The sequence below is a fragment of the Aethina tumida genome, chromosome 2 (genome assembly GCF_024364675.1).
Source record: "Aethina tumida isolate Nest 87 chromosome 2, icAetTumi1.1, whole genome shotgun sequence".
Classification (NCBI taxonomy): Eukaryota; Metazoa; Arthropoda; class Insecta; order Coleoptera; family Nitidulidae; genus Aethina; species Aethina tumida.
The window spans coordinates 17685969-17696826 of NC_065436.1; the positions used below are offsets into that span (position 1 = coordinate 17685969).

General features: G+C 26.3%; 4 protein-coding genes across 8 annotated transcripts; 2 read left to right on the plus strand and 2 right to left on the minus strand.

Annotated features, from left to right (window-relative positions):
- Positions 1 to 1690: 1690 nt before the first annotated feature.
- On the plus strand, positions 1691 to 2201 carry LOC109605052 (neuropeptide-like 3). Its single transcript, XM_049962822.1, has 2 exons — positions 1691 to 1725; positions 1844 to 2201. The coding sequence occupies exons 1-2, from the start codon at positions 1714 to 1716 to the stop codon at positions 2060 to 2062; spliced, it is 231 nt and encodes a 76-aa protein (XP_049818779.1). The 5' UTR covers positions 1691 to 1713; the 3' UTR covers positions 2063 to 2201.
- A 1315-nt stretch (positions 2202 to 3516) lies between these two features.
- LOC109605048 (neuropeptide-like 4) lies at positions 3517 to 3925 on the plus strand. Its single transcript, XM_020021618.1, has 2 exons — positions 3517 to 3541; positions 3662 to 3925. Exons 1-2 carry the CDS (start codon positions 3530 to 3532, stop codon positions 3884 to 3886), a joined length of 237 nt encoding a protein of 78 aa, XP_019877177.1. The 5' UTR covers positions 3517 to 3529; the 3' UTR covers positions 3887 to 3925.
- A 940-nt stretch (positions 3926 to 4865) lies between these two features.
- LOC109605045 (neuropeptide-like 4) lies at positions 4866 to 10741 on the minus strand. Of its 5 annotated transcripts, none has more exons than XR_007547196.1 (2): positions 5278 to 5332; positions 4866 to 5162 (listed from the first exon to the last, which is right to left on the minus strand). XR_007547196.1 is itself a non-coding variant. In XM_020021613.2 (2 exons), the coding sequence occupies exons 1-2, from the start codon at positions 6838 to 6840 to the stop codon at positions 4947 to 4949; spliced, it is 228 nt and encodes a 75-aa protein (XP_019877172.1). In that variant the 5' UTR covers position 6841; the 3' UTR covers positions 4889 to 4946. The 5 variants fall into 5 exon arrangements, 3 of the variants coding, with proteins under 3 accessions (XP_019877172.1, XP_019877170.1, XP_019877173.1); XM_020021613.2 differs by lacking the exon at positions 5278 to 5332 and adding an exon at positions 6829 to 6841 and having other exon boundaries at positions 4889 to 5162; XR_007547197.1 differs by lacking the exons at positions 4866 to 5162; positions 5278 to 5332 and adding exons at positions 6409 to 6705; positions 10654 to 10663.
- On the minus strand, positions 8382 to 8783 carry LOC109605043 (neuropeptide-like 4). Its single transcript, XM_020021608.1, has 2 exons — positions 8748 to 8783; positions 8382 to 8640 (listed from the first exon to the last, which is right to left on the minus strand). Exons 1-2 carry the CDS (start codon positions 8757 to 8759, stop codon positions 8407 to 8409), a joined length of 246 nt encoding a protein of 81 aa, XP_019877167.1. The 5' UTR covers positions 8760 to 8783; the 3' UTR covers positions 8382 to 8406.
- Positions 10742 to 10858: the final 117 nt, after the last annotated feature.

Consider the following 10858-nt stretch of genomic DNA (forward strand, 5'->3'; position numbering starts at 1 on the left):
GAATTTTGAAAAGGAAATATGATATTTAAATTGATAATATCAAAATAACACCTCAATTTTATTAAATTTAAGAGTAGAGTACATACACTAAAGGAACGTAATGGACGGAGTCAGTGAAGTCTAAAACTTTGATTAAAGTTAGTGTAATCCACTGACCATCTGAATGAAGTTTTTTTTTTTAATTTTCAGCCACATCTTAAAGCATGTAATTAATTTAATAATATTAATATTAAAAAATATTCCTCTAGTTTTAGTAATCGAGATAATGAACTAATTTGATATTCTGTCTTACATATCTAAACGACTTTCTTATCGTGTCTCGCTCTTTAGTATAAATACATGGTTTCACTTCAATATCTTCAGTTTGTATCCTTAGCAAGTACAACCACAATATTCAAAATATGTTTAAATTGGTCAGTGTCATGTTTTACCTATAATATATTTGTTAAAAATACGTAATTTTAAACTTATATGCTTATCATAGATTTAATTATATTTTCTTATTTGTATTGTTTTAGGTAATCTTTGTTGCACTCGTCGCCTCAGCTCTGGCTGTCCCTACTCCTGAACCACAACCAGCCCCTAAACCTGGTTTAATCGCTACCTCATACACTGCACCACTTGTCTCATCTGTTCCATTGGCTTACAATGCTCCTCTGGCTTACAACTACAGATACTATGGATATAACGCTCCTGCTGGATATGCTTATTCTCCATATTCTTCGTACATTGTCTAAATGAAATATCATGTATAAACAATAAATTGATTTTTAACTGAAATACTTTTTCTTCCTTTATTAATTTTTCTGCCGATATAGATTTATTTATATAACATTATTATATATTTACAATAAAAATATGTAATTAATATACAAACTCTAAGAATATGTCATTATGGATATGAAGCAATGCTACCAAAAATTTATGAATTAATTTTTTTCTGGTTGAATAAAAGTATAAACATATTCTAAAAGACATTAAATTGAAACCTTATAAACTGCTGCCATTTTAATTTATTATTTTATAACCTTACAATAAAAATATTTATAGATTTCTAAACATTTCGAAATCAATAACTTAGTATCCAAATTTAATTTTTTCGATCCGTTAATGTTTGATGTAAAATATTATAATAACTGTTACTGAAATAAAGATTTTTCATAATGAAGATATCTTCTCCCTTCAATTTTTATAAAAATAATGTTACTTATCAGCATTTAAAAATTTGATTTACTTTAGTATTTATTTTATGCTCTAAATTTTTGTTTGCGGAATTATTCTTTACAATATGTGATTTTTGAAATGTGCTATTTCAATATGATATTTAAGTAAATAATTTAAAAATAACACCTCAATTTTATTAAATTACATAATTAATATATTCATATTTAAATATGTGAAGAATATATGCTAGAGTACATACGCTAAAGGAACGTAATGGATGGGTCTCTAAGTTAATCTAATTCACTGACTATCTGAATGAATTTTTTGTAATTTTCAGCCACATCTTAAAGCATGTAATTAATTTAATATTATTAATATTAGAAAAATATTCCTTTTGTTTTAGTTATCGAGATAATTAACTAATTTGATTACTGCGTTACATATCTAAACGACTTTCTTATCGTGTCTCGCTCTTTAATATAAATACGTCGTTGCACTCCAATATCTTCAGTTTGTATCCTTAGCAAGTACAACCACAATATTCAAAATATGTTTAAATTGGTAAGTGTCATGTTTTACTTATAATTTCATTAATTTTGTATATTTGTTAAAAATACGCAATTTTAATATTTATTCTTATCATAGATTTAATTGAAATTTGTTATTTGTTTTGTTTTAGGTAACTTTTGTGGCGCTCGTCGCTTCAGCTCTGGCTGTCCCAGCTCCTGAACCACAACCAGCTCCTAAACCTGGTTTAATCGCTACCTCATACACTGCACCACTTGTCTCATCTGTCCCATTGGCTTACAATGCTCCTCTGGCTTACAACTACAGATACTATGGATATAACGCTCCTGCTGGATACACTTATTCTCCATATTCTTCATACATTGTCTAGATGAAATAACATATGTATAAAAATAAATTGATTTTTAACTGAAATACTTTTTCTTCCATTATTAATTTTTTTGGCGATATAGATTTATTTATATAATATTATTATATATTTACAATAAAATTATGTATTTAATATACAAACTCTAAGAATATGTCATTATGGATATGAAGCAATGCTACCAAATATTTATGAATTAATTTTTTTCTGGTTGAATAAAAGTATAAACATATTCTAAAAGACATTAAATTGAAACCTTATAAACTGCTGCCATTTTTATTTATTATTTGATAACTTTACAATAAAAATATTTATACATTTCTAAAGTTTTCAAATTTTATTAGATTATAGATTTATTGTAAGAACAGTGGTTGATGTTAGTAAATCACATTTTCACTCCAATTACATTCGAAATCAATATCTTAGTATCCATATTTAATTTTTTCGATCCGTTAATGTTTGATGTAAAATATTACAGTTACTGAAATAAAGCTTTTCCCTAATGAAGATATCTTCTCCATTCAGTAAAATTTTTCTAAAAATAAAGTTACTTATCAGCATTTAAAAATTTGATTTACTTTAGTATTTATTTTATGACTCTAAATTTTTGTTTATGGAATTATTCTTTCCAATATGTGATTTTTGAAATATGCTATTTCAATATGATATTTAAGTAGATATTATTTATTTACAATAAAATTATGTATTTAATAAACAAACTCTAAGAATAATAATTTTTCACATGTTTAATAAAAGTATAAAAATATTCTAAAAGACATAGCTTTAAATTGAAACATTGTAAACAACTACCATTTTAATTTGTTATTTTATATATTTTGAATAAAAATATTTAGAGATTTTTAACATTTTCAAATTTGACTAAATTAAACATTTCTTGTAAGAATAGTGGTTCTTATTTGTAAGTCACATTTTCACTCCTATTATATTCGAAATCAGAACGTAGGACATGTTAATGTTTGATCTAAAATATTATAATAACTATTACTGAAATGAAGATTTATTCTCAATTACGATATCTTCTCCATTCAGTAAATTTTTTTATGAAAGTATTACTTACCAGCATTACAAAATGTGATTTACTTTAGCATCTAAATTTTTGTTTAGGAAATTATTTCTTTACAATATGTAAATTTTGAAATGCACTATTATATTATATTTAAATAGATAATATAAAAATAACTCCTCAATTTTGTTGTTGATTAAGGTTTGTCTAAACCACTAATCTGTATAAAGTTTTTTCTAATTTTCAACCACATCTTAAAGCATGTAATTAATTTCATATCATTAATAATAATATTTCTTTAGTTTTACTAATCGAGATAATTAACTAATTTACATACATATCTAAACAACTTTCTTATCATGTCTCATTCTTTAATATAAATACTAGGTTGAACTACGGTGTCTTCAGTTTGTATCCTTAGCCAGTACAACCACAATATTCCTAAGATGTTTAAATTGGTAACTGCCATATTTTACCTATAACATTATTAATTTTATATATTTTGCTAAAAATACGTAATTTTAATGTTTCATGCCTGTCATAGACTTAATTGAAATTTGTTATTTGTATTGTTTTAGGTAATCTTTGTTGCGCTCGTCGCTTCAGCTCTGGCTGTCCCTGCTCCTGAGCCCAAACCAGCTCCTAAACCTGCTGTAATCGCAACTTCATACACTGCACCACTTGTCTCATCTGTCCCACTGGCTTACAATGCCCCTCTGGCTTACAACTACGGATACTATGGATACAACGCTCCTTCCATCTATGCTTCTGGATATGCTCCATATGCTTCCTACATTGTTTAAATGAAATAAGATATGTAAAAAATAAATGAATTTTTAACTGAAATACGTTTTCTGCCTTTATTTATATACTCCTTTCTTCATATATTTACAATAAAATTATAAATTTAATGTATAAACTCTATGAATATTGTAAACCGTTACCATCTTACAATAAGTTATTTTATAATTTTACAATAAAAATATTTAGATTTCTAACATTTAAATTATCGATTTATTGTAAGAACAATGGTTACTGACAGTAAGTCACATTTTCACTTCTATTACATTCGAAATCAATAATATAGTATCCAGGCTTAATTTTTTCAATTTCTTAATGTTTGATCTAAAATATTATAATAACTGTTACTGAAATAAAGATTTTTCTCAATAAGATTCTCATCTGTCCCACTGGCTTACAATGCTCCTCTGGCTTACAACTACGGATATTATGGATATCACGCTCCTTCCATCTATGCTTCTCCATACTCTTCGTACATTGTTTGAAGGAAATAACATGTATAAAAAATAAATTTATTTTGAACTGAAATATTTTTTATTGAATTTTTAATTTCAATACTTGACAACAAATATAAGTATACTACTAAGCAAGTCAACAGATACGTACTTTTTATGTTTTAAAATAATAATATACTTCACTTGCACTTTGATTGAACGTAAATGTAAAAACGTCTATATATTAGTTTAAACTATTTTTGTTTATTATTATTTTTTTGAATTATTTTTAACATAAAATATCTACAAAAATCATTATTATATTTGCTGAATATATTAAAGACATTTTACCTTATAAATTTTGTGTTTCAGATCCACACCGTGATTTTCATGATTCATGAAATCCCAATATATTCGTCTTGTGATTATCCATGTTCTTTTAAAATTATATTTGCATTTATTAATTAATCAGAAAATTTGTCTATAAAATATAGTACCGTGAAAAGACGATGCTAAAAGAGAATACTACTGAGATAATGTTCTATGAACATAATATCTGTCATAGCAATTTTTTTGGATATTATAGTATAAAAAGTCAATTTAATGGGTTATGATCTTTTTATTACACTTAAACAATGTACGACGAATATGGTGAATAAGCGTATCCAGAAGCGTAGGCCGAAGGAAGGTAATATCCAGAATAACCATTGTAAGAGTAGGAAGCACTGTAAGCCAATGGGGCAGATGAAATAAGTGGTGCTGAGTATGAGGTTGTAATTAGGGCTGGTTTTGGTTCAGGTGCTGGGACAGCAAGCACCGAAGCGATGAGTGCAACAAAGATTACCTAAAACATAATATACAATTAATTTAAAAGAAAAGGTTAACATCAATAATTTGATAATTGCACATAGTAAATAAATCAACTAATTATTAAAAATCATTGAATTACTCCAACTTACAAACTTGAACATGTTGTTTATAGTGAGTGCTGTTGCAATAGCTGTATTACAAACTGAAGAAATTGTAATACAGGCACCTATTTATATTGAAGAACGACATGATAAAGGGACCTTCAAATACGAGATATGTTTTTTGACATTTTAAACAAATCTTAACTTATTTCGTTTTATGTACAAGTAATTAATTTTACATTATATAAAAGTAGTATTCCAAATTTAAATAACTGAAACTTGTTAAAATTGTATAATTTATGCTCCATATAAATATATTTTTTAGCCATTATTCAACTACATTTCTATGAACGAAATAAATAAATAATTATAAATATTTATAAACTTAACGTTTAGTGTCTTGAATTGTTTGGAATCGTTTCTTAATTGAATCAAAATGTTATTTTTACAAACAGTTTCATTTACACTTTTATACATTAAAAAAATGTATAATTAATATATATATACAATATATATATATACAAAAATTTGGTTTTTCATGTTAATAAAATTGATTTAAAGACATCTAATTGAATTTATTAAATTGTTTTGAGATTTATGCAGAAAAATTGCACACGCTGGTATTTTTATTTAATTTACAAATATACAAGATGTTTATAAAATAGGTACTCAAAATTTAGGAATAGTTAAAACATGGCTGGCCTCGCATGAAGACCCCTTTATAGTAATCTATCCCCTACGGTTCTTGGAGAAATATTAATTCCAATTTGTTTATTAAGTTGACCTTTTATTTTACTCCAACTCAGAAAAGGATATTTCTTGGAGCAGGATAAAATTTGATTTATCCTGAAACCTATTGTTTTTTCTTGGACTTTCAGTTTTATTTTTTTCTTCCACATTATCAAATCTTGAAAATTGAAAATTGTTGTAAAATACCCGTTACAATCGGGCGATATTGATTTATCTCTCATCGGATTGACAGAACGATACAATCGGTGTTTTTAATTCGGATAATAAGATAATTTTTTTCCACGAGGCTTAGTTTGATGTATACGATAAAACTAAAGATTATAGTCAATTTTGTAGAGATTACTGATATTAAATAAAACATTTTAGAATTATTTTTAATACAAGAAATATTCACTGATATGTTTGTATTTTTTATATATAAACATTGTTATTAAATTATCAGGTACATAAAATAAAAATCAATTTTATGAATCTTTTCACATTTTGTTTTATTTAAACAATGTACGACGAGTATGGTGAATAAGCGTATCCAGAAGCGTAGGCAGAAGGAAGATAATATCCAGAGTAACCAACGCTACTGTAAGTAAGAGGGGCGCTGTAAGCCAACGGAGCAGATGAAATGATTGGTGCTGAGTATGAGGTTGAAATTAAACCAGGTTTGGGAGCTGGTTTTGGTTCAGGAGCTGGCACAGCAAACACTGAAGCGACAATCGCAATAAAGACGACCTAAAAAAGTAATTCACTATTATGTTGAACTATATATGTACCATTCACAATTAATTTAAAGGAACCGAGCATCAAAATAAAGTTTAATCAAGAAAATAATGTTATTAAATTACTTAAACTTACGAATTTGAACATGTTGTTGATGTGATTGCACTAACAAAAGATACAAACTGAAGAAACTGAAAACCTGCACATATTTATATTAAACCACAACGTTATAAGACCTTCAAATGAAAGATAATTTTTTAACATTTTAACTTGTTTCGTTACAATACAAGTAATTAATTTTACATTAGTATAAAAATTATTGATTTATCACATCTTTTAAAGCGATTTAAGGTATAAATTTTAACTCAAAGAGTTTTAAGAGAGTGAGATATAAATATAATAAATTGAAGGAGTTTATTTCCCATTTATGTCATTGTGTTTCTTTGTATTAAATTAAATTGATTTCTTTTTCCTTCATTCTATTGTAAGGAAAACAACATTTGGATTACAAAGGTTGGATAATATTAATATAGACTCTTATTAAATGTTATTAATATTAATTTTTTTAAATTTCAATATTTACCCATATTAGAGCGATTATTTTTTCAATGTAGATTATCATTATTACCAAAATTCACCATTACATAATATACATAAAATTAGTGTACTGTTAATGAATGATTAACCAATTCCTTTTAATTGTTAAGTTTAGGTCATGATATGACATTGCAGAAAGGATAAGTTTATTTATGGTAATCAATTAATTAAGGTGGGGATTATATTTCTGTTGGAGTATAAATACGAATAACTTTTCTTGTAAATGTATTAGAAACAAATATTACAACATGTACAAACTTGTAAGTATTAATAACAATTATTATTACTAATTAATATTCCATTAAATAATTTATAATAATATTTAAAATAATTAAAACATATTTTTAGGTAATCATTGCAACCATCCTGGCTGTTAGTTTTGGAACACCTCTTCCAAAACCACAACCAAAACCTGACATTATCGTAGATGACCTCCATGATTTTGATTTACACCACTCTTTGGATCTGCATCACGACTTCCATGATTTAGAATATCATGCAGATATTGTAGAGGAACCTGTATTATATTCTAGCTATGTGGTACCATCTTCTTATATCCACAGTGATCCCGTTATTATTTATTGATTATACACTAGTTATTAAATAAAAATTGTTTAAAATAAGGTGTTTTTTTTTTGTTCGAAATAAGTAGAACAAATTCAAAATTTGAGATTAAATAAGAGTCAATCAGAAACTTTTCATATATGGTCCTGGATAAAAATAAAATGACAAACTATTGTACTTTTTATAAATCCACAGATTTAGTAATTTTACTGTAAAATTGATAATTCTTTACTTATTATGTATGTATTTATTTTACAAAACCTTTAAGCTGGGGTGAATCTTTGTTTTACTATGGAAAGATCGTGAGTTATGTTACAAAAACTCTTTCGATTTCTTTACTGCTGTAGTTTTCATTTCAATCATTTATAAAATCTTTAATTGTCTGTATGATATCTGATATTATCCCACTAAATATTCTTGTGTATATACTTTTAGTAATAAACTAAAATTGCTGAAACTTTTTGTGTTAATATTGGTATTAAGAATTGTCCAGTGTACATTTAATATTAAAATTAAAAATCAATTTTCATAGATTTTTATTATTCATTACATTTAAACAATGTACGAGGAGTATGGTGAATAAGCGTATCCAGAAGCGTAGGCAGAAGGAAGATAATATCCAGAATAACCAACGCTATTGTAAGCCAGAGGGGCACTGTAAGCCAATGGAGCAGAAGAAATAATTGGCGCTGAGTAAGAAGTAGCAATTAAACCAGGTTTGGGGGCTGGTTTTGATTCAGGTGCTGGCACAGCAAACACTGAAGCGACAAGCGCTACAAAAATGACCTAAAATAATAAATTACCACGTTGAATTACACATGTCCCACTTACAATTAAGTCGACAGAACAAAATTTATTTAAGATATCAATGTTACTAAATTACTTTAACTTACAAATTTGAACATGCTGTAAAAATCATAGTGAATGTACTTGCAAAAGTCACAAACTGAAGAAACTTTGATACATGCACACATTTATATTAAACGACGACATGATAAGACCTTCAAATGTAGATATATTTTGATACTTTAACTTGTTTTATTACATGTACAAGTAATTAATTTTACATTAATATAAAATATTCTGCTTCATCAAAACTTTTAAAGAGATGAAAATAAATAAATATACTATATAATATACTTGAACATTGTTCTCAATAAATAATTTATTAATCAAGTTTTTATGTCGATATAATATTATTTAAATTGAATCTATAATTAAAGTTCCTCCTTACTTGACATCCTTTTCGTTTATTTTATAATAGGAGCATACTAAATTGCATTTGATTCCACCTTTAGTTTTCAAACGTTGAATATTAAAATATATTGTTTTAATATTATAAAATTTAGGTTTTGATAATTTTATTATTTATTATCATTGTTAATTAAATTTACTATTACATAATGTAATAATCAGAATTATATACTGTTTATGAATTTATAAGCAATTCCGACTAATTGTATGTATAGGTCGTAATATGACATTGTAGAAAGGATGAGATTATTTACTATACCAATCAATTAATTGAGGTGGGGATTATATTTCTGTTGGAGTATAAATACTGATCTATTTTTATTTTAAACGTATTAGAAATTTATATTACAAAATGTACAAGCTTGTAAGTATTAAAAGTAATTATAATTAAAAATTAGTATTTCTATTAAACATTTTTTAAAATAATTGAAATGTATTTTTAGGTTATCATTGCAACTATCTTGGCTCTCAGTTTTGGAACTCCCCTTCCAAAACCACAACCAAAACCTGACATTATCGTAGATGATCTCCATGATTTTGATTTACACCACTCTTTGGATCTGCATCACGACTTCCATGATATAGAATATCACGCAGATATTGTAGAGGAACCTGTATTACATTCTAGTTATGTGGTCCCATCCTCTCATATCCATAGTGATCCCTTTGTTATTTATTGATTAAAAATTATTTATTTAATAAAATTGTTCAAATAAAGTGACTTTTTATTCGCCCTGAAGAGGAACGAATTAGAAATATGAAATGAAATAAATTTCAATGAAAATATTATTGATCTCAAATTATGTACATCACGTAAATAGTAAATTTTGAGGTTGAGTCCTGGATAAAGTAAGATGTCAAACTATTCGTTTTTATGAATCTGTTGAGGTTATTAAGTTTTAATATCATATTGAAAATAAAATAATAATAAAAAAAATTCTATTATTATTTAATCTCAAAAAGTCTTATTTATTTTACTGATGGAGAAGCTCAATTACAAAGTCTTAAAATGGATGTATAATGTCTGGCATTATTTTACTAAATATTTCTTTTTCAGGCATATATATTTTACTAGCAATAATATAGTTGCTAAGCTGTTATATATATACACAGATTAAAAATTAACAAATATACATTAAATATTAAATAAAAATCAATTTTAATAGACTTTTAATGTTTTATTGCATTTAAACAATATAAGATGAGTATGGTGAATAAGCGTATCCAGAAGCATAGGCAGAAGGAAGATAATATCCAGAATAACCAACGCTACTGTATGTAAGAGGGGCGCTGTAAGCCAATGGGGCAGACGAAATTATTGGCGCTGAGTATGAGGTTGCAATTAAACCAGGTTTGGGAGCTGGTTTTGGCTCAGGGGCTGGTACCGCAAAAACTGTAGCGATGAGAGCAACGAAGACGACCTAAAATAATAATTTAGCATATTCAACTACATACGTACTTGTTTCAATTAATTTAAAGGATCCGGTCAATAAAATAAATTTTAATTAAGAAAATGAATAATCTTAGTAACTTGATTTAACTTACGAATTTGAACATCTTGTTATAATTATACTGATTGCACAAAAGTTACAAACTGAAGAAACTGTAGTAAATGCACATATTTATATTAAACGACGGCGTGATAAAACCTTCAAATGTAAGATTTTAACTTGTTTCGTTACCGGTACGAATAATTAATTTTACATTAATATAAAAATTATTGGTTAATCTTTTAAGGTGTTACTGAAAC